Below are 24141 nucleotides of genomic sequence, written 5' to 3' on the forward strand. Positions count from 1 at the left end.
TGAGTGTGATTTGGTGAATGGGGATAATTGAGTGTGATTTGGGGAATGGGATAATTCAGGGTGATTTGGGGTATGGGGTAATTGAGTGTGATTTGAGGAATGGGGTAATTGAGGGTGATTTGGGGAATGGGGTATTCAAGGGTGATTTGGCGAATCGGGTAATTGAGTGTGATTTGGGGAATGGGGTAATTGAGGGTGATTTGGGGAATGGGGATAACTGAGTGTGATTTGGGGAATGGGGTAATTGAGGGTGATTCGTGGAATGGGGTAATTCAGGGTGATTTGGTGAATGGGGATATTTGAGTGTGATTTTAAAAATGGGGTAATTGAGGGTGATTTGGTGAATGGCGTAATTGAGTGTGATTTGGGGAATGGGGATAATTGAGGGTGACTTGGGGAATGGGATAATTGAGGGTGATTTGGGGAATGGGGTAATCAAGGGTGATTTGGTTATTGGGGTAATTGAGTGTGTATTGGGGAATGGGATAATTGAGTGTGATTTGAGGAATGGGGGAAATTGAGGGTGATTTGGGGAATGGGGTAATCAAGGGTGGTTTGGGGAATGGGGTAATTTAGTGTGATTTCGGGAATGGGGTAATTGAGTGTGATTTGGGGAATGGGGCAATTGAGTGTGATTTGGGGAATGCGTAATTGAGTGAGATTTGGGGAATGGGTTAATTGTGTGTGATTTGGGGCATGGGGATAATTGAGGATGCTTTGGGGACTGAGGGTAATCGAGGGTGATTTGGGGAAGGGGTAATTGAGGGTGATTTGGGGAATGGGGTAATTGAGGATGATTTGTTGAAAGGTGGTATTTGAGGGTGATTTGGGGAATGGGATAATTGAGGGTGATTTGGGGAATGGGGTAATTGAGGATCATTAATGGGGAATGGGGTAATTGAGAGTTATTTGGGGAATATGGTAATTGAGGATAATTTGTGGAATGGGGGTAATTGTGGGTCATTTGGGGAAAGAGGATAATTGAGTGTGATTTGTGGAATGGGGTAATTGAGTGTGTATTGGGGAATGGGGTAATTCAGGGTGATTTGGTGATTGGGGTAATTGAGTGTGTATTGGTGAATGGGGATAATTGAGTGTGATTTTAAAAATGGGGTAATTGAGGGTGATTTGGTGAATGGGGATAATTGAGTGTGATTTGGGGAATGGGATAATTGAGGGTGATTTGGGGAATGGGGTAATCAAGGGTGATTTGGGGAATGGGGATAATTGAGTATGTATTGGGGAATGGGATAATTGAGTGTGATTTGAGGAATGGGGAAATTGAGGGTGATTTGGGGAATCGGGTAATCAAGGGTGATTTGGGGAATCGGGTAATTGAGTGTTATTTGGGGAATGGGGTAATTGAGGGTGATTTGGGGAATGGGGATAATTGAGTGTGATTTGGGGAATGGGGTAATTGAGGGTGTTTTGGGGAATGGGGCAATTGAGGGTGATTTCAGGAATGGGGGTCATTGAGTGTGATTTGGTGAATGGGGATAATTGAGTGTGATGTGGGGAATGGGATAATTCAGGGTGATTTGGGGAATGGGGTAATTGAGTGTGATTTGAGGAATGGGTAATTGAGGGTGATTTGGGGAATGGGGTTATCAAGGGTGATTTGGCGAATCGGGTAATTGAGTGTGATTTGGGGAATGGGGTAATTGAGGGTGATTTGGGGAATGGGGATAATTGAGTGTGATTTGGGGAATGGGGTAATTGAGGGTGATTCGGGGAATGGGGTAATTCAGGGTGATTTGGTGAATGGGGATATTTGAGTGTGATTTTAAAAATGGGGTAATTGAGTGTGATTTGGTGAATGGCGTAATTGAGTGTGATTTGGGGAATGGGGATAATTGAGGGTGATTTGGGGAATGGGATAATTGGGGGTGATTTGGGGAATGGGGTAATCAAGGGTGATTTGGTTATTGGGGTAATTGAGTGTGTATTGGGGAATGGGATAATTGAGTGTGATTTGAGGAATGGGGGAAATTGAGGGTGATTTGGGGAATAGGGTAATCAAGGGTGGTTTGGGGAATGGGGTAATTGAGTGTGATTTGGGGAATGGGGTAATTGAGTGTGATTTGGGGAATGGGGCGATTGAGTGTGATTTGGGGAATGCGTAATTGAGTGAGATTTGGGGAATGGGTTAATTGTGTGTGATTTGGGGCATGGGGATAATTGAGGATGCTTTGGGGACTGAGGGTAATCGAGGGTGATTTGGGGAATGGGGTAATTGAGGGTGATTTGGGGAATGGGGTAATTGAGGATGATTTGTTGAAAGGGGGTAATTGAGTGTGATTTGGCGAATGAGATAATTGAGTGTGATTTGGGGAATGGGGTAATTGAGGATCATTAATGGGGAATGGGGTAATTGAGAGTTATTTGGGGAATATGGTAATTGAGGATAATTTGGGGAATGGGGGTAATTGTGGGTCATTTGGGGAAAGAGGATAATTGAGTGTGATTTGTGGAATGGGGTAATTGAGTGTGTATTGGGGAATGGGGTAATTCAGGGTGATTTGGTGATTGGGGTAATTGAGTGTGTATTGGTGAATGGGGATAATTGAGTGTGATTTTAAAAATGGGGTAATTGAGGGTGATTTGGTGAATGGGGATAATTGAGTGTGATTTGGGGAATGGGATAATTGAGGGTGATTTGGGGAATGGGGTAGTCAAGGGTGATTTGGTTATTGGGGTAATTGAGTGTGTATTGAGGAATGGGATAATTGAGTGTGATTTGAGGAATGGGGAAATTGAGGGTGATTTGGGGAATGGGGTAATCAAGGGTGATTTGGTTATTGGGGTAATTGAGTGTGTATTGGGGAATGGGATAATTGAGTGTGATTTGAGGAATGGGGAAATTGAGGGTGATTTGGGGAATGGGGATAATTGAGTGTGATTTGGGGAATGGGGTAATTACGGATAATTTGGGGAATGGGGTAATTGAGGGTGATTTGGGGAATGGGGATAATTGAGTGTGATTTGGGGAATGGGGTAATTACGGATAATTTGGGGAATGGCATAATTGAGTGTGATTTGGGGAATGGGGTAATTGACGGAGATTTGGGGAATGGGGTAATTCAGGGTGATTTGGTGAATGGGGATATTTGAGTGTGATTTTAAAAATGGGGTAATTGAGGGTGATTTGGTGAATGGCGTAATTGAGTGTGATTTGGGGAATGGGATAATTGAGGGTGATTTGTGGAATGGGGTAATCAAGGGTGATTTGGTTATTGGGGTAATTGAGTGTGTATTGGGGAATGGGATAATTGAGTGTGATTTGAGGAATGGGGAAATTGAGGGTGATTTGGGGAATGGGGTAATCAAGGGTGATTTGGGGAATCGGGTAATTGAGTGTTATTTGGGGAATGGGGTAATTGAGGGTGATTTGGGGAATGGGGTAATTGAGGATGATTTGTTGAAAGGGGGTAATTGAGTGTGATTTGGCGAATGAGATAATTGAGTGTGATTTGGGGAATGGGGTAATTGAGGATCATTAATGGAGAATGGGTAATTGAGAGTTATTTGGGGAATGTGGTAATTGAGGATAATTTGGGGAATGGGGGTAATTGTGGGTCATTTGGGGAAAGAGGATAATTGAGTGTGATTTGTGGAATGGGGTAATTGAGTGTGTATTGGGGAATGGGGTAATTCAGGGTGATTTGGTGATTGGGGTAACTGAGTGTGTATTGGTGAATGGGGATAATTGAGTGTGATTTTAAAAATGGGGTAATTGAGGGTGATTTGGTGAATGGGGATAATTGAGTGTGATTTGGGGAATGGGATAATTGAGGGTGATTTGGGGAATGGGGTAGTCAAGGGTGATTTGGTTATTGGGGTAATTGAGTGTGTATTGGGGAATGGGATAATTGAGTGTGATTTGAGGAATGGGGAAATTGAGGGTGATTTGGGGAATGGGGTAATCAAGGGTGATTTGGGGAATCGGGTAATTGAGTGTTATTTGGGGAATGGGGTAATTGAGGGTGATTTGGGGAATGGGGATAATTGAGTGTGATTTGGGGAATGGGGTAATTGGGGTGATTTGGGGAATGGGGTAATTGAATGTGATATGGGGAATAGGGTAATTGAGGGTGTTTTGGGGAATGGGGCAATTGAGGGTGATTTCAGGAATGGGGTGATTGATTGTGATTTGGGGAATGGGGTAATCAAGGGTGATTAGGTGATTGGGGTAATTGAGTGTGTATTGGGGAATGGGATAATTGAGTGTGATTTGAGGAATGGGGTAATTGAGGGTGATTTGGGGAATGGGGTAATCAAGGGTGATTTGGCGAATTGGGTAATTGAGTGTGATTTGGGGAATGGGTTAATTGAGGGTGATTTGGGGAATGGGGATAATTGAGTGTGATTTGGGGAATGGGGTAATTGAGGGTGACTTGGGGAATGGGGTAATTCAGGGTGATTTGGTGAATGGGGATATTTGAGTGTGATTTTAAAAATGGGGTAATTGAGGGTGATTTGGTGAATGGCGTAATTGAGTGTGATTTGGGGAATGGGGATAATTGAGGATGATTTGGGGAATGGGATAATTGAGGGTGATTTGGGGAATGGGGTAATCAAGGGCGATTTGGTTATTGGGGTAATTGAGTGTGTATTGGGGAATGGGATAATTGAGTGTGATTTGTGGAATGGGGTAATTGAGTGTGTATTGGGGAATGGGGTAATCAAGGGTGATTTGGTTATTGGGGTAATTGAGTGTGTATTGGGGAATGGGATAATTGAGTGTGATTTGAGGAATGGGGGAAATTGAGGGTGATTTGGGGAATTGGCTAATCAAGGGTGGTTTGGGGAATGGGGTAATTGAGTGTGATTTGGGGAATGGGGTAATTGAGTGTGATTTGGGGAATGGGGCAATTGAGTGTGATTTGGGGAATGCGTAATTGAGTGAGATTTGGGGAATGGGTTAATTGTGTGTGATTTGGGGCATGGGGATAATTGAGGATCCTTTGGGGACTGAGGGTAATCGAGGGTGATTTGGGGAATGAGGTAATTGAGGCTGATTTGGGGAATGGGGTAATTGAGGATGATTTGTTGAAAGGAGGTAATTGAATGTGATTTGGCGAATGGGATAATTGAGGCTGATTTGGGGAATGGGGTAATTGAGGATCATTGGGGGAATGGGGTAATTGAGAGTTATTTGGGGAATATGGTAATTGAGGATAATTTGGGGAATGGGGGTAATTGTGGTTCATTTGGGGAAAGTGGATAATTGAGTCTGATTTGTGGAATGGGGTAATTGAGTGTGTATTGGGGAATGGGGTAATTCAGGGTGATTTGGTGATTGGGGTAATTGAGTGTGTATTGGGGAATGGGATAATTGAATGTGATTTGAGGAATGGGGGAAATTGAGGGTGATTTGGGGAATGGGGTAATCAAGGGTGATTTGGGGAATCGGGTAATTGAGTGTTATTTAGGGAATGGGGTAATTGAGGGTGATTTGGGCAATGGGAATAATTGAGTGTGGTTTGGGTAATGGGGTAATTGAGGGTGATTTGGGGAATGGGGTAATTGAATGTGATTTGGGGAATAGGGTAATTGAGGGTGTTTTGGGGAATGGGGCAATTGAGGGTGATTTCAGGAATGGGGTGATTGAGTGTGATTTGGGGAATGGTGGTAATTGTGTGTGATTTGGGGAATGGGGTAATCAAGGGTAATTTGGTGATTGGGGTAATTGAGTGTGTATTGGGGAATGGGATAATTGAGTGTGATTTGAGGAATGGGGTAATCAAGGGTGATTTGGGGAATGGGGTAATCAAGGGTGATTTGGGGAATCGGGTAATTGAGTGTGATTTGGGGAATGGGTTAATTGAGGGTGATTTGGTGAATGGGGATAATTGAGTGTGATTTGGGGAATGGGATAATTGAGGGTGATTTGGGAAATGGGGTAATCAAGGGTGATTTGGTTATTGGGGTAATTGAGTGTTTATTGGGGAATGGGATAATTGAGTGTGATTTGAGGAATGGGGAAATTGAGGGTGATTTGGGGAATGGGGTAATCAAGGGTGATTTGGGGAATCGGGTAATTGAGTGTTATTTGGGAATGGGGTAATTGAGGGTGATTTGGGGAATGGGGATAATTGAGTGTGATTTGGGGAATGGGGTAATTGGGGGTGATTTGGGGAATGGGTAATTGAATGTGATATGGGGAATAGGGTAATTGAGGGTGTTTTGGGGAATGGGGCAATTGAGGGTGATTTCTGGAATGGGGGTGATTGAGTGTGATTTGGGGAATGGGGTAATCAAGGGTGATTTGGTGATTGGGGTAATTGAGTGTGTATTGGGGAATGGGATAATGGAGTTTGATTTGAGGAATGGGGTAAATGAGGGTGATTTGGCGAATCGGGTAATTGAGTGTGATTTGGGGAATGGGGTAATTGAGGGTGATTTGGGGAATGGGGTAATTCAGGGTGATTTGGTGAATGGGGATATTTGAGTGTGATTTTAAAAATGGGGTAATTGAGGGTGATTTGGTGAATGGCGTAATTGAGTGTGATTTGGGGAATGGGGATAATTGAGGGTGATTTGGGGAATGGGATAATTGAGGGTGATTTGGTTATTGGGGTAATTGAGTGTGTATTGGGGAATGGGGTAATTGAGGGTGATTTGGGGAATGGGGATAATTGAGTGTGATTTGGGGAATGGGGTAATTGAGGGTGATTCGGGGAATGGGGTAATTCAGGGTGATTTGGTGAATGGGGATATTTGAGTGTGATTTTAAAAATGGGGTAATTGAGGGTGATTTGGTGAATGGCGTAATTGAGTGTGATTTGGGGAATGGGGATAATTGAGGGTGATTTGGGGAATGGGATAATTGAGGGTGATTTGGGGAATGGGGTAATCAAGGGTGATTTGGTTATTGTGGTAATTGAGTGTGTATTGGGGAATGGGATAATTGAGTGTGATTTGAGGAATGGGGGAAATTGAGGGTGATTTGGGGAATGGGGTAATCAAGGGTGGTTTGGGGAATGGGGTAATTGAGTGTGATTTGGGGAATGGGGTAATTGAGTGTGATTTGGGGAATGCGTAATTGAGTGAGATTTGGGGAATGGGTTAATTGTGTGTGATTTGGGACATGGAGATAATTGAGGATGCTTTGGGGACTGAGGGTAATCGAGGGTGATTTGGGGAATGGGGTAATTGAGGCTGATTTGGGGAATGGGGTAATTGAGGATGATTTGTTGAAAGGGGGTAATTGAGTTTGATTTGGCGAATGGGATAATTGATGGTGATTTGGGGAATGGGGTAATTGAGGATCATTGGGGGAATGGGGTAATTGAGAGTTATTTGGGGAATATGGTAATTGAGGATAATTTGGGGAATGGGGGTAATTGTGGGTCATTTGGGGAAAGAGGATAATTGAGTGTGATTTGGGGAATGGGGTAATTAAGTGTGCATTGGGGAATGGGGTAATTCAGGGTGATTTGGTGATTGGGGTAATTGAGTGTGTATTGGTGAATGGGGATAATTGAGTGTGATTTTAAAAATGGGGTAATTGAGGGTGATTTGGTGAATGGCGTAATTGAGTGTGATTTGGGGAATGGGGATAATTGAGGGTGATTTGGCGAATGGGTTAATTGAGGGTGATTTGGGGAATGGGGTAATCAAGGGTGATTTGGTTATTGGGGTAATTGAGTGTGTATTGGGGAATGGGATAATTGAGTGTGATTTGAGGAATGGGGGAAATTGAGGGTGATTTGGGGAATGGGGTAATCAAGGGTGGTTTGGGGAATGGGGTAATTGAGTGTGATTTGGGGAATGGGGTAATTGAGTGTGATTTGGGGAATGGGGCAATTGAGTGTGATTTGGGGAATGCGTAATTGAGTGAGATTTGGGGAATGGGTTAATTGTGTGTGATTTGGGGCATGGGGATAATTGAGGATGCTTTGGGGACTGAGGGTAATCGAGGGTGATTTGGGGAATGAGATAATTGAGGCTGATTTGGGGAATGGGGTATTTGAGGATGATTTGTTGAAAGGAGGTAATTGAATGTGATTTGGCGAATGGGATAATTGAGGGTGATTTGGGGAATGGGGTAATTGAGGATCATTGGGGGAATGGCATAATTGAGAGTTATTTGGGGAATATGGTAATTGAGGATAATTTGGGGAATGGGGGTAATTGTGGCTCATTTGGTGAAAGAGGATAATTGTGTGTGATTTGTGGAATGGGGTAATTGAGTGTGTATTGGGGAATGGGGTAATTCAGGGTAATTTGGTGAATGGGGTAATTGAGTGTGTATTGGGAAATGGGATAATTGAGTGTGATTTGAGGAATGGGGGAAATTGAGGGTGATTTGGTGAATGGTGTAATCAAGGGTGATTTGGGGAATCGGGTAATTGTGTGTTATTGGGGAATGGGGTAATTGAGGGTGATTTGGGGAATAGGGATAATTGAATGTGGTTTGGGTAATGGGGTAATTGAGGGTGATTTGGGGAATGGGGTAATTGAATGTGATTTGGGGAATAGGGTAATTGAGGGTGTTTTGGGGAATGGGGCAATTGAGGTTGATTTCTGGAATGGGGTGATTGAGTGTGATTTGGGGAATGGGGTAATTGGGGGTGATTTGGGGAATGGGGTAATTGAATGTGATATGGGGAATAGGGTAATTGAGGGTGTTTTGGGGAATTGGGGCAATTGAGGGTGATTTCTGGAATGGGGGTGATTGAGTGTGATTTGGGGAATGGGGTAATCAAGGGTGATTTGGTGATTGGGGTAATTGAGTGTGTATTGGGGAATGGGATAATTGAGTGTGATTTGAGGAATGGGGTAATTGATGGTGATTTGGGGAATGGGGTAATCAAGGATGATTTGGCGAATCGGGTAATTGAGTGTGATTTGGGGAATGGGTTAATTGAGGGTGATTTGGGGAATGGGGATAATTGAGTGTGATTTGGGGAATGGGGTAATTGAGGGTGATTTGGGGAATGGGGTAATTCAGGGTAATTTGGTGAATGTGGATATTTGAGTGTGATTTTAAAAATGGGGTAATTGAGGGTGATTTGGTGAATGGCGTAATTGAGTGTGATTTGGGGAATGGGGATAATTGAGGGTGATTTGGGGAATGGGATAATTGAGGGTGATTTGGGGAATGGGGTAATCAAGGGTGATTTGGTTTTTGGGGTAATTGAGTGTGTATTGGGGAATGGGATAATTGAGTGTGATTTGAGGAATGGGGGAAATTGAGGGTGATTTGGGGAATGGGGTAATCAAGGGTGGTTTGGGGAATGGAGTAATTGAGTGTGATTTGGGGAATGGGGCAATTGAGTGTGATTTGGGGAATGCGTAATTGAGTGAGATTTGGGGAATGGGTTAATTGTGTGTGATTTGGGGCATGGGGATAATCGAGGATGCTTTGGGGACTGAGGGTAATCGAGGGTGATTTGGGGAATGGGGTAATTGAGGCTGATTTGGGGAATGGGGTAATTGAGGATGATTTGTTGAAAGTGGGTAATTGAATGTGATTTGGCGAATGGGATAATTGAGGGTGATTTGGGGAATGGGGTAATTGAGGATCATTGGGGGAATGGGGTAATTGAGAGTTATTTGGGGAATATGGTAATTGAGGATAATTTGGGGAATGGGGGTAATTGTGGGTCATTTGGGGAAAGAGGATAATTGAGTGTGATTTGTGGAATGGGGTAATTGAGTGTGTATTGGGGAATGGGGTAATTCAGGGTGATTTGGTGATTGGGGTAATTGAGTGTGTATTGGGGAATGGGATAATTGAGTGTGATTTGAGGAATGGGGGAAATTGAGGGTGATTTGGTGAATGGGGTAATCAAGGGTGATTTGGGGAATCGGGTAATTGAGTGTTATTTGGGGAATGGGGTAATTGAGGGTGATTTGGGGAATGGGGATAATTGAGTGTGGTTTGGGGAATGGGGTAATTGAGGGTGATTTGGGGAATGGGGTAATTGAATGTGATTTGGGGAATAGGGTAATTGAGGGTGTTTTGGGGAATGGGGCAATTGAGGGTGATTTCAGGAATGGGGTGATTGAGTGTGATTTGGGGAATGGTGGTAATTGAGTGTGATTTGGGGAATGGGGTAATCAAGGGTAATTTGGTGATTGGGGTAATTGAGTGTGTATTGGGGAATGGGATAATTGAGTGTGATTTGAGGAATGGGGTAATTGAGGGTGATTTGGGGAATGGGGTAATCAAGGGTGATTTGGGGAATCGGGTAATTGAGTGTGATTTGGGGAATGGGTTAATTGAGGGTGATTTGGGGAATGGGTTAATTGAGGGTGATTTGGGGAATGGGGTAATTGAGGGTGATTTGGGGAATGGGGTAATTGTGATTTGGGGAATAGGGTAATTGAGGGTGTTTTGAGGAATGGGGCAATTGAGGGTGTTTTCTGGAATGGGGTTATTGAGTGTGATTTGGGGAATGGGGTAATTGAGTGTGATTTCGGGAATGGTGTAATTGAGGATGATTTGGTGATTGGGGTAATTGAGTGTGTTTTGGGGTATGGGATAATTGAGTGTGATTTGGGGAATGGGGTAATCAAGGGTGATTTGGGGAATGGTGTAATTGAGGGTGATTTGGGGAATGGGGTAATTGAGTGTGTTTTGGGGAATGGGGTAATTGAGGTTGTTTTGTGGAATGGGGGTAATTGAGGGTGATTTGGGGAATGGGGTAATCAAGGGTGATTTGGTGAAAGCGGTAATTGAGTGAGATTTGGGGAATGGGTTAATTGTGTGTGATGTGGGGCATGGGGATAATTGAGGGTGTTTTGGGGACTCAGGGTAATCGAGGGTGATTTGGGGAATGGGGTAATTGAGTGTGATTTGGGGAATGTGGTAATTGAGGGTGTTTTGGGGAATGGGGCAATTGAGGGTGATTTCAGGAATGGGGTGATTGAGTGTGATTTGGGGAATGGTGGTAATTGAGTGTGATTTGGGGAATGGGGTAATCAAGGGTAATTTGGTGATTGGGGTAATTGAGTGTGTATTGGGGAATGGGATAATTGAGTGTGATTTGAGGAATGGGGTAATTGAGGGTGATTTGGGGAATGGGGTAATCAAGGGTGATTTGGGGAATCGGGTAATTGAGTGTGATTTGGGGAATGGGTTAATTGAGGGTGATTTGGGGAATGGGTTAATTGAGGGTGATTTGGGGAATGGGGTAATTGAGGGTGATTTGGGGAATGGGGTAATTGTGATTTGGGGAATAGGGTAATTGAGGGTGTTTTGAGGAATGGGGCAATTGAGGGTGTTTTCTGGAATGGGGTTATTGAGTGTGATTTGGGGAATGGGGTAATTGAGTGTGATTTCGGGAATGGGGTAATTGAGGATGATTTGGTGATTGGGGTAATTGAGTGTGTTTTGGGGTATGGGATAATTGAGTGTGATTTGGGGAATGGGGTAATCAAGGGTGATTTGGGGAATGGTGTAATTGAGGGTGATTTGGGGAATGGGGTAATTGAGTGTGTTTTGGGGAATGGGGTAATTGAGGTTGTTTTGTGGAATGGGGGTAATTGAGGGTGATTTGGGGAATGGGGTAATCAAGGGTGATTTGGTGAAAGCGGTAATTGAGTGAGATTTGGGGAATGGGTTAATTGTGTGTGATGTGGGGCATGGGGATAATTGAGGGTGTTTTGGGGACTCAGGGTAATCGAGGGTGATTTGGGGAATGGGGTAATTGAGTGTGATTTGGGGAATGTGGTAATTGAGGGTGATTTGGGGAATGGGCTAATTGAGTGTGATTCGGGGAATGGGGTAATTGATGATGATTTGGGGACTGGGTAATTGAGTGTGATTTGGGGAATGCGGGTAATTGAGTGTGATTTGGGGAATGGTGTAATTGAGTGTGATTTGGGGAATGGGTTAATTGAGTGTGATTTGGGGAATGGGGTAATTGAGGGTGTTTTGTGGAATGGGGTAATTGAGGGTGATTTGGGGAATGGAATAATTGAGTGTGATTTGAGGAATGGGGTAATTGAGGGTGATTTGGGGAATGGGGTAATTGAGGGTGTTTTGTGGAATGGGGTAATTGAGGATGATTTGTTGAAAGGGGGTAATTGAGTGTGATTTGGGGAATGCGGTAATTGAGTGAGATTTGGGGAATGGGTTAATTGTGTGTGATTTGGGGCATGGGGATAATTGAAGGTGTTTTGGGGACTGAGGGTAATCGAGGGTGATTTGGGGAATGGGGTAATTGAGTGTGATTTGGGGAATGTGGTAATTGAGGGTGATTTGGGGAATGGGGTAATTGAGTGTGCTTTGGCGAATGGGGTAATTAAGGGTGATTTGGGGAATGGAGGTAATTGAGTGTGATTTGGGGAATGGGGTAATTGAGTGTGGTTTGGGGAATGGGATAATTTAGTGTGTATTGGGGAATGGGATAATTGATGGTTGATTTGGGGACTGGGCAATTGAGTGTGATTTGGGGAATGGGGGTAATTGAGTGTGATTTGAGGAATGGGGGTAATTGAGGGTGATTTGGGGAATGGGGTAATCAAGGGTGTTTTGGGGACTGAGGGTAATCGAGGGTGATTTGGGGAATGGGGTAATTGAGTGTGATTTGGGGAATGTGGTAATTGAGGGTGATTTGGGGACTGGGCAATTGAGTGTGATTCGGGGAATGGGGTAATTGATGATGATTTGGGGACTGGGTAATTGAGTGTGATTTGGGGAATGCGGGTAATTGAGTGTGATTTGGGGAATGGTGTAATTGAGTGTGATTTGGGGAATGGGTTAATTGAGTGTGATTTGGGGAATGGGGTAATTGAGGGTGTTTTGTGGAATGGGGTAATTGAGGGTGATTTGGGGAATGGAATAATTGAGTGTGATTTGAGGAATGGGGTAATTGAGGGTGATTTGGGGAATGGGGTAATTGAGGGTGTTTTGTGGAATGGGGTAATTGAGGATGATTTGTTGAAAGGGGGTAATTGAGTGTGATTTGGGGAATGCGGTAATTGAGTGAGATTTGGGGAATGGGTTAATTGTGTGTGATTTGGGGCATGGGGATAATTGAGGGTGTTTTGGGGACTGAGGGTAATCGAGGGTGATTTGGGGAATGGGGTAATTGAGTGTGATTTGGGGAATGTGGTAATTGAGGGTGATTTGGGGAATGGGGTAATTGAGTGTGCTTTGGCGAATGGGGTAATTAAGGGTGATTTGGGGAATGGAGGTAATTGAGTGTGATTTGGGGAATGGGGTAATTGAGTGTGGTTTGGGGAATGGGGTAATTTAGTGTGTATTGGGGAATGGGATAATTGATGGTTGATTTGGGGACTGGGCAATTGAGTGTGATTTGGGGAATGGGGGTAATTGAGTGTGATTTGAGGAATGGGGGTAATTGAGGGTGATTTGGGGAATGGGGTAATCAAGGGTGTTTTGGGGACTGAGGGTAATCGAGGGTGATTTGGGGAATGGGGTAATTGAGTGTGATTTGGGGAATGTGGTAATTGAGGGTGATTTGGGGACTGGGCAATTGAGTGTGATTTGGGGAATGGGGGTAATTGAGTGTGATTTGGGGAATGGGGTAATTAAGGGTGATTTGGGGAATGGAGGTAATTGAGTGTGATTTGGGGAATGGGGTAATTGAGTGTGGTTTGGGGAATGGGGTAATTTAGTGTGTATTGGGGAATGGGATAATTGATGGTGATTTGGGGACTGGGCAATTGAGTGTGATTTGGGGAATGGGGGTAATTGAGTGTGATTTGAGGAATGGGGGTAATTGAGGGTGATTTGGGGAATGGGGTAATCAAGGGTGATTTGGGGAATGGGGTAATTGAGGATGATTTGTTGAAAGGGGGTAATTGAGTGTGATTTGGGGAATGGGGCAATTGAGTGTGATTTGGGGAATGTGGTAATTGAGTGAGATTTGGGGAATGGGTTAATTGTGTGTGATTTGGGGCATGGGGATAATTGAGGGTGTTTTGGGGACCGAGGGTAATCGAGGGTGATTTGGGGAATGGGGTAATTGAGTGTGATTTGGGGAATGGGGTAATTGAGGGTGATTTGGGGAATGGGGGTAATTGAGAATAATTTGGGGTCTGGGGGTAATTGAGGGTCATTTGGGGAAAGAGGGTAATGAAGTGTGCTTTGGGGAATGGGGGTAATTGACGGCGATTTGAGGAATGGGGTAATTGAGGGTGATTTGGGGAATGGGGTAATTGGGGGTGTTTGGGGAATGGGGTAATTGAGGGTGATTTTTTTGGAAGGGGGTAATTGAGTGTGATTTAGGGAATGGGGTAATTGAGGGTGATTTGGGGAATGGGGTAAATTGAGGATAATTTGGGGACTGGGGGTAATTGAGGGTCATTTGGGGAAAGAGGGTAATTGAGTGTGCTTTGGGGAATGGGGGTAATTGACGGCGATTTGAGGAATGGGGCTAATTGAGGGTGATTTGGGGAATGGGGTAATTGGGGGTGTTTGGGGAATGGGGTAATTGAGGGTGATTTTTTTGGAAGGGGGTAATTGAGTGTGCTTTGGGGAATGGGGGTAATTGACGGTGATTTGAGGAATGGGGGTAATTGAGGGTGATTTGGGGAATGGGGTAATAAAGTTTTATTTGTGGAAAGCGGTAATTGAGGATGATTTGTTGCAGGGGGGTAATTGAGTGTGATTTGGGGAATCGGGTAATTGAGTGTGATTTGGGGAATGGGGTAATTGAGGTTGTTTTGGGGAATGGGGATAATTCAGGGTGATTTGGGGAATGGGGTAATTGAGGGTCATTTGGGGAATGGGTTAATTGTGTGTGATTTGGGGCAAGGGAATAATTGAGGGTGTTTTGGGGACTGAGGGTAATCGAGGGTGAATTGGGGAATGGGGTAATTGAGTGTGATTTGGGGAATGTGGTAATTGAGGGCGATTTGGGGAATGGGGTAATTGAGTGTGCTTTGGGGAATGGGGGTAATTGACGGTGATTTGGGGACTGGGTAATTGAGTGTGATTTGGGGAATGGGGGTAATTGAGTGTGATTTGGGGAATGGGGTAATTGAGGGTGATTTAGGGAATGGGGTAATTGAGGGTCATTTGGGGAAAAAGGGTAATTGAGTGTGCTTTGGAGAATGGGGGTAATTGATGGTGATTTGGGGACTGGGTAATTGAGTGTGATTTGTGGAATGTGGGTAATTGAGTGTGATTTGGGGAATGGGGGTAATTGACGGTGATTTGGGGACTGGGTAATTGAGTGTGATTTGTGGAATGTGGGTAATTGAGTGTGATTTGTGGAATGTGGGTAATTGAGTGTGATTTGGGGAATGGGGTAATTGAGGGTGATTTGGGGAATGGGGTAATTGAGTGTGATTTGGGGAATGGGGTAATTGAGAGTGTTTTGGGGAATGGGTTATTGAGTGTGATTTGGAGAAGGGGTAATTGAGGGTTATTTGGGGAATGCGGTAATTGAGGGTGATTTGGGGAATGGGGTAATTGAGGATGATTTGTTGAAAGGGGGTAATTGAGTGTGATTTGGGGAATGGGGCAATTGAGTGTGATTTGGGGAATGGGGTAATTGAGTGTGATCTGGGGAATGGGGTAATTGAGGGTGATTTGGGAAATGGGGTAATTGAGGGTGTTTTGGGGAATGGGGGTAATTGAGTGTGATTTGGGGAATGGGGTAATTGAGTGTGATTTGGGGACTGGGGGTAATTTAGGATGATTTGTGGAATGGGGTAATTGAGGGTGATTTGTGGAATGGGGAAATTGAGTGTGATTTGGGGAAATGGGATAATTGAGGGTGATTTGAGGAATGTGGGTAATTGAGTGTGATTTAGGGAATGGGCTAATTGAGTGTGATTTGGGGAATGGGGTAATTGAGTGTGATTTGGGGAATGGGGTAATTGAGTTTGATTTGGGGAATGGGGTAATTGAGGGTGATTTTGGGAATGGGGGTAATTGAGGGTGAATTGTGGAATGGGGGTAATTGAGTGTGATTTGTGGAATGGGGTAATTAAGTGTGATTTGTGGAATGGGGTAATTGAGTGTGATCTGCGGAATGGGGGTAAATTAGGATGATTTGGGGAATGGGGTAATTGAGGGTGATTTGTGGAATGGGGAAATTGAGTGTGATTTGGGGAATGGGGTAATTGAGGGTGATTTGGGGAATGGGGTAATCGAGGGTGATTTGGGGAATGGGGTAATTGAGGGTGATTTGTGAAATGGGGTAATTGAGGGTGATTTGGGAAATGGGGTAATTGAGGGTGATTTGGGGAATGGGGGTAATTGAGTGTGATTTGGGGAATGGGGATAATTGAGTGTGATTTTGGGAATGGGGGTAATTGAGTGTGATTTGGGGAATGGGGTAATTGAGGGTGATTTGGGGAATGGTGGTAATTGAGGGTATTTTGCGGAATGGTGGTAATTGATGGTGATTTGTGGAATAGGGTAATTGAGTGTGTATTGGGGAATCGGGTAATTGAGGGTGATTTGGGGAATCAGGTAATTGAGGGTGTTTTGGGGAATGGGGGAAATTGAGTGTGATTTGTGGAATGGGGTAATTGAGGGTGATTTGGGGAATGGGGTAATTGAATGTGATTTGGGCAATGGGGTAATTGAGGGTGATTTGGGGAATGAGGATAATTGAGGGTGATTTGGGGAATGGGGTAATTGAGGGTGATTTGGGGAATGGGGTAATTGAGTGTGATTTGTGGAATGGGGGTAATTTAGGATGATTTGGGGAATGGGGATAATTGAGGGTGATTTGGGGAATGGGGGTAATTGAGTGTGATTTGGGGAATGGGGTAATTGAGTGTGATTTGTGGAATGGGGGTAATTTAGGATGATTTGGGGAATGGGGATAATTGAGGGTGATTTGGGGAATGGGGCAATTGAGTGTGATTTGTGGAATGGGGTAATTTAGGATGATTTGGGGAATGGGATAATTGAGGGTGATTTGGGGAATGGTGGTAATCGAGGGTGATTAGGGGAATGGGGTAATTGAGGGTGAATTGGGGATTGGGGTAATTGAGTGTGATTTGGGGAATGGGGGTAATTGAGTGTGATTTGGGGAATGGAAATAATTGAGGGTGATTTGTGGAATGGGGTAATTGAGTGTGATTTGGGGAATGTGGTAATTGAGGGTGATTTGGGGAATGGGGTAATTGAGTGTGCTTTGGGGAATGGGGTAATTGAGGGTGATTTGGGGAATGGGGGTAATTGAGTGTGATCTGGGGAATGGGGTAATTGAGGGTGATTTGGGGAATGGGGAAATTGAGTGTGATTTGGGGAATGGTGGTAATCGAGGGTGATTAGGGGAATGGGGTAATTGAGGGTGAATTGGGGATTGGGGTAATTGAGTGTGATTTGGGGAATGGGGGTAATTGAGTGTGATTTGGGGAATGGAAATAATTGAGGGTGATTTGTGGAATGGGGGTAATTGAGTGTGATTTGGGGAATAGGGGTAATTGAGTGTGATTTGGGGAATGGAAATAATTGAGGGTGATTTGTGGAATGGGGGTAATTGAGTGTGATTTGGGGAATAGGGGTAATTGAGTGTGAGTTGGGGAATGGGGATAATTGAGGGTGATTTGAGGAATGGGGTAATTGAGGTTGCTTTGGGGAATGGGGTAATTGAGTGTGATTTGGGGAATTGGGTAATTGAGTGTGATTTGGGGAATAGGGTAATTGAGGGTGTCTTGGGGAATGGGGGTAATTGAGGTTGTTTTGGGGAATGGTGGTAATTGAGGGTGATTTGGGGAATGGGGATAATTGAGGGTGATTTGAGGAATGGGGTAATTGAGGGTGATTTGGGGAATGGAGTAATTGAGTGTGATTTGGGGAATGGGTTAATTGAGTGTGATTTGGGGAATGGGGTAATTGAGTGTGATTTGGGGAATGGAGTAATTGAGTGTGATTTGGGGAATGGGGTAATTGAGGGTGTCTTGGGGAATGGGGGTAATTGAGGTTGTTTTGGGGAATGGTGGTAATTGAGGGTGATTTGGGGAATGGAGTAATTGAGTGTGATTTGGGGAATGGGGTAATTGAGTGTGATTTGGGAAATAGGCTAATTGACGGTGTTTTGGGGAATGGGGTAATTGAGTGTGATTTGGGGAATGGGGTAATTGAGTGTGATTTGGGGAATAGGGTAATTGAGGGTGTCTTGGGGAATGGGGGTAATTGAGGTTGTTTTGGGGAATGGTGGTAATTGAGGGTGATTTGGGGAATGGGGTAATTGAGGGTGATTTGGGGAATGGGGTAATTGAGTTTGATTTGGGGAATGGGGTGATTGAGTGTGATTTGGGGAATGGGGTAATTGAGTTTGATTTGGGGAATGGGGTGATTGAGTGTGATTTGTGGAATGGGGTAATTGAGTGTGATTTGGGGAATGGGGTGATTGAGTGTGATTTGTGGAATGGGGTAATTGAGTGTGATTTGGGGATGGGGTGATTGAGTGTGATTTGGGGAATGGGGTAATTGAGTTTGATTTGGGGAATGGGTTAATTGAGGGTTTTTGTGTAATGGGGTGATTGAGTGTGATTTGTGGAATGGGGATAATTGAGTGGTGTTTTGCGGGATGGATTTTGGAGCCTAACCCTTTCTCTCTCTCTCTCTCTCTCTCTCTCTGTGTCTCCACCCTCTCCCTGCTCAGGTCCTGGTGGGTAAATGGTCACCATGTGTTTTCCCCCTACCCTCCTCCTGCTGCTGACCCTGACTCCCCACCTCTTGGCCTCAGGACCCCCTGTAACCCCAATGCACGTCTCAGCCCACGCCTCCATCATCAAACAGACCCCTGGACAGCGTCCAGAGGTCACAACCTCTGGCACGGTGGAAATGGCCAATAACACTGAGCCCCTGGCCACCAGGGCAACAGCAACAGGGGTCATGACCCAAAAGGGAGGGACTCCAGAGGTCACGACTGCGGAGGGAGAGACATTGGGGGTCATGACCCCAGTATTGTCCACCAGGCAGAGATCTACAAACACGACTACCACAACATCCCAGAGGATGACCCGAAAGGTGATCTCCAGGACGACCCTGAAGGTGATCTCCAGCAAGACTCCGGTGATGAAAAATGAACGACAGATCTCAGTCAAAGTGATTGACCCTCCCAGTCGGATGTGGATAGTCTTAATCCTGTGTCTGATTTTCATCACTCTCCTCATCCTCCTGGTCAGTGCCTGCAGGAAGCTGCAGGAATTTGGGGGTCAAGGCTCCTACTATCCCTGTCACCTGGACAGGGAGCGGTACGTCAATGCTGAGGAGGGAGAGGGGACAGAGGATGGACAGCCCAGAGCAATGAGGCGGGTCCTCCTCAGTGCTGTCTGCCGAATACTCCCCTGGAGGTCCTCCCCATTACTGGGCAATGATGAGGATGATGAGGTGGCGGAATGGGAGGATGGGGGAGGGGGGGAGGAGGGAGTGGAAGGTGAAGTGGTCCAGGGAAGAGGCAGCAGTGAGGTACAGCCAGAGGGAGACAGCGACCAGGAGAACACTGATCACTCCGATAGCGATGACTACTCCAGCCTCGGGGGGCTAGACCTGAGGGAGAGGGCAGTCCGGGAGGAGGAGAGCGAGGAAAAGGGGCAGGAGGAGGGGTCAGGCAGACAGCCGAGCGAGGGTGACCGATCTGGCCATCACTCCCCCAGTGGGGATGAGCTCCTCAGTGACATCCACTCTTTCTCTGGCACAGCCCAGTGGGCAGACACCAACCACGATATCACTGCCCTGTGAGGGGGCAGAGCTTCCTGGGTACAGGGGCATGGGGGGGGGGGTGAAGGGGTGGGGGTGGGCATGGGCACCGTGACTTGGGGTCTCATTTTGGGAAGGGGGAGGAATCTGGGGGTGGGGGTGTGACCAATCTCCCAAAGAGGGGACACAGCTTCAAATGGAGGGGTTGGAACGCACCACACGACTCACCAACTTTAAGGGCATTTAATTGGTCATTGGATAGTCATGAGGACAAGAATGGGCTTCAGATTGGATCCACAGGTCGGCGCAACATCGAGGGGCCGAAGGGCCTGTACTGCGCTGAGATGTTCCATGTTCTATGAGTCAGGGGGAATGAGGGTAATGGGGAGGGAAGGCTGGAGAGTGGAGTCGAGAAACAAGTTGGCCATGATAGAAGGGCAGAGCAGACTCAATGGGCTGGATGGTCTCCTCCAGCTCCTATCCTTATGGCTGTTCAGGGCTGGGGAGGGGGGTGTGGGGGGGATGGGGGTGGGGGTGGGATGGTGGGCGGAGGACTGGACGGATCAAGTGGGGATAAAAAAAGATTATTTTTTTACATGGTTTTCATTATAATTTCTAATGGTTTAAGAGGAGTCGTGGACACGGGGTGGGGGAATAGGGGAGGAGGACATGAGGAATTCCCACCCCCTGAGGGTGGAGGTGGGCAGTGGGGGGGAGGGGGGGGTGTGGACGGAGTCTGGAACTCACTGCTCAGGATGGGGTGGGAGACTCACAAAGCCCTCGTCACATTGAGTCAACGCTGTGGGCCTAGCACTGGGAAAGTCAGGTTAGAATTGATGGAGGTTCGAGAACCAGCAACAGATACAATGGGCCAAAGGGCCTCTGAATCAGAGCTGGGAGGGTGAAATCCCTCTTCCCGCTGCTCTGGATCAGGACAGAAAGCCCATTGTCCCGGCCGTGTGTAGATGGGGAGCCTGTCTCCATCTCTGAAGATCTCAGGACCTCAGTGAGAGGTGGGTGGGAGTGATGTCTGAGGAAGTGGTCTGTTGCTTTGTAACAAAACCCGTGTTAATAAAGGATTCTTTCTATCAGAACGACCTCAGTGTGTGTGAGACCACAATCAGCCATCGATTACACACTCACCATCACACTTTAACTCCATCCCACCAACACCACCCACTGGGTGGGGAAGGGGTGGAGGGCGGGGAGAAGAGATGGGCAGAATAGATAACAGCACCCCCCCTTCAGATCACAGCTGGGCAGCTCAGAATCAGAAATGTGAAACGGGGGAGAGAGAGTGGGAAACAGAGAGAGAGAGAGAGAGAGATAGAGAGGAAATAGGAGGGTGGGAAAGAGAGAGACAAAGAGCGAGAGAGAGTGGAAATGGAAGAGTGAGAAAGAGAGAAAGAGAGAGATAGAGAGGAAATGGGAGAGTGGGAAAGAGAGAAAGAGAGAGATAGAGAGGAAATGGGAGAGTGGGAAAGAGAGAGACAAAGAGCGAGAGAGAGTGGAAATGGAAGAGTGAGAAAGAGAGAAAGAGAGAGATAGAGAGGAAATGGGAGAGTGGGAAAGAGAGAAAGAGAGAGATAGAGAGGAAATGGGAGAGTGGGAAAGAGAGAAAGAGAGAGATAGAGAGGAAATGGGAGAGTGGGAAAGAGAGAAAGAGAGAGAGAGAGAGGAAATGGGAGAGTGGGAAAGAGAGAGAGAGATAGAGAGGAAATGGGAGAGTGGGAAAGAGAGAAAGAGAGAGAGAGAGGAAATGGGAGAGTGGGAAAGAGAGAGAGAGAGATAGAGAGGAAATGGGAGAGTGGGAAAGAGAGAGACAAAGAGCGAGAGAGAGTGGAAATGGAAGAGTGAGAAAGAGAGAAAGAGAGAGATAGAGAGGAAATGGGAGAGTGGGAAAGAGAGAAAGAGAGAGATAGAGAGGAAATGGGAGAGTGGGAAAGAGAGAAAGAGAGAGATAGAGAGGAAATGGGAGAGTGGGAAAGAGAGAAAGAGAGAGAGAGAGAGGAAATGGGAGAGTGGGAAAGAGAGAGAGAGATAGAGAGGAAATGGGAGAGTGGGAAAGAGAGAAAGAGAGAGAGAGAGGAAATGGGAGAGTGGGAAAGAGAGAGAGAGAGATAGAGAGGAAATGGGAGAGTGGGAAAGAGAGATACAAAGAGCGAGAGAGAGTGGAAATGAGAGAGTGGGAAAGAGAGAGAGAGAGAGGAAATGGGAGAGTGGTAAAGAGAGAGAGAGAGAGGAAATGGGAGAGTGGGAGAGAGAGAGAGAGAGGAAATGGGAGAGTAGGAAAGAGAGAGAGAGGAAATGCGAGAGTGGGAAAGAGAGAGAGAGATAGAGAGGAAATGGGAGAGTGGGAAAGAGAGAGAGAGAGAGAGGAAATGGGAAAGTGGTAAAGAGAGAAAGAGAGAGATAGAGAGGAAATGGGAGAGTGGTAAAGAGAGAGAGAGAGGAAATGGGAGAGTGGTAAAGAGAGAAAGAGAGAGGAAATGGGAGAGTGGGAATGAGAGAGAGATAGAGAGGAAATGGGAGAGTGGGAAAAAGGAAGAGAGAGAGATAGAGAGGAAATGTAAGAGTGGCAGAGAGAGAGAGAGAGGAAATGGGAGAGTAGGAAAGAGGGAGAAAGAGGAAATGGGAGAGTGAGAAAGAGAGAGTGATAGAAAGGAAATGGGAGAGTGGGAAAGAGAGAGAGAGAGGAAATGGGAAAGTGGGAAAGAGAGAGTGATAGAAAGGAAATGGGAGAGTGGGAAAGAGAGAGAGAGGAAATGGGAAAGTGGGAAAGAGAGAGAGAGAAAGAGAGGAAATGGGAGAGTGGAAAAGAGAGAGAGATAGAGAGGAAATGGGAGAGTGGGAAAGAGAGAGAGATAGAGAGGAAATGGGAGAGTGGGAAAGAGAGAGAGAGAGAGGAAATGGGAGAGTGGGAAAGAGAGAGAGAGAGGAAATGGGAGAGTGGGAAAGAGAGAGAGAGATAGAGATGGAGAGGAAATGGGAGAGTGGGAAAGAGAGAGAGATAGAGACAAAATGGGAGAGTGGGAAAGAGAGAGAGAGAGGAAATGGGAAATTGCGCGGGTATCCGTTTTTGGCGAATACCTTGTACAGGTGTTCCTCTTCCTCTTTTTGCAGTTCTGGTGTACTGCAGTGTGTTGTGGCCCTTTTGAATAGTGTCTTGATGCAACTTCGTTTGTGTGTGTTGAGGTGGTTGCTTTTCGCAGTTTCGGACTTGGTCTGTGTGTGTGGCTTTCCTGTATACCCTTGTAGTGAATTCTCCGTTTGGTGTTCTCTGTACCATCACGTCTAGGAATGGGAGATGGTTGTCCTTTTCTTCCTCTCTAGTGAATCGGATTCCTGTGAGTGTGGCGTTGATGATCCGGTGTGTGTTCTCTATTTCTGTGTTTTTAATGATTACAAAGGTGTCATCAACATATCTGACCCAGAGTTTGGGTTGAATTTGCGGTAGGACTGTTTGTTCTAACCTTTGCATTACCGCTTCTGCTATGAGTCCCGAGATTGGTGAGCCCATGGGTGTTCCGTTGATTTGTTCGTAAATCTGGTTGTTGAATGTGAAGTGTGTTGTGAGGTACAGGTCCGGTAGTTTGAGTATGCCGTCTTTGTTGATAGGTTCACCGTCATGTTGTCTGTTCTGTATGTCCAGCAGGTTAGCTATTGTTTCTCTGGCTAGGGTTTTGTCGATAGAGGTGAACAGTGCCGTTACATCGAATGAGACCATGGTTTCTTCCTTGTCTATGTGTATATTTCTGATGATGTCCAAGTATTCCTGTGTTGACTGTATAGAGTGTCTGGATCCGCTGATCAGGTGTTTCAGTTTCTGCTGTAGTTCTTTAGCCAGTTTGTGTGATGGTGTCCCTGGTAGTGATACTATGGGTCTGAGTGGGATGTCTGGTTTGTGTACTTTAGGTAATCCATAGAATCTGGGGGTGTTGTTGCTTTCAGGTTTCATTCTTTGTAGGTCAAACCTGGTGATCTGTCCGTTTTTTTGTAGGTTCCTCAGTGTGTTGTTTATCCTATTGGTGAGCTGTGGGGTGGGGTCAAACTCCCTCTTTTGGTAGGTGTTGGTATCTGCAAGTAGTTGTTGTGCTTTTTGGATGTACTCTGCTTTGTCCAGGATGACCGTCATTCTGCCTTTGTCTGCTGGTAGTATGATTATGTTCTTATCATTTCTTAGTGATTTCAGTGCTTCCCTCTCCTTGGGGTTGAGGTTATGTGTTTGTCTTTTCCTTGTTATCAGGGGTACGATACTTTGTCTCACTGTTTGTTGTGTCTCTTCTGTCAGTCCATTGTTCCTGAGTGTGCATTCTAGTGCTGCTAGGAAGTCTGCTGTCTTGGCGTCCCTGTGGTTGTAGTTGAGTCCCTTGGCCAGTATTGTTCTTTCCGTGTCTGTGAGCTGTCTGTGGGAGTGGTTTCTAACCCAGGTGTGTGTTGTGGTGTCCTCTCTGTTGTGTGTTAGTTTGGCCATTTTTTCTTTTAGTGCCGTTTTTTTGCGGTGTGTGGTCCTGTTCTGACCAATGGTGACGGCCTGTTCTATGGTC

General features: G+C 45.6%; 1 protein-coding gene across 2 annotated transcripts in view; it reads left to right on the plus strand.

The window, feature by feature from the left end:
- LOC148138307 (uncharacterized) overlaps positions 1 to 19681 on the plus strand; it is a 92358-nt gene extending 72677 nt beyond the window's left edge. The window contains exon 3 of one of the 2 annotated variants that reach the window (XM_087981597.1): positions 18555 to 19681. In XM_087981597.1, the coding sequence (XP_087837723.1) occupies positions 18569 to 19636 (1068 nt within the window). In that variant the 5' untranslated portion in view covers positions 18555 to 18568 and the 3' untranslated portion in view covers positions 19637 to 19681. The remainder of the gene's footprint in view (positions 1 to 18554) is intronic. The other variant, XM_087981596.1, reaches the window with a different exon arrangement.
- The last annotated feature ends 4460 nt before the right edge of the window (positions 19682 to 24141 follow it).

The sequence above is a fragment of the Chiloscyllium plagiosum genome, unplaced genomic scaffold (genome assembly GCF_037043375.1).
Source record: "Chiloscyllium plagiosum isolate Xiang-an unplaced genomic scaffold, Cpla_swu_hap1 HiC_scaffold_40, whole genome shotgun sequence".
NCBI lineage: Eukaryota > Metazoa > Chordata > Chondrichthyes > Orectolobiformes > Hemiscylliidae > Chiloscyllium > Chiloscyllium plagiosum.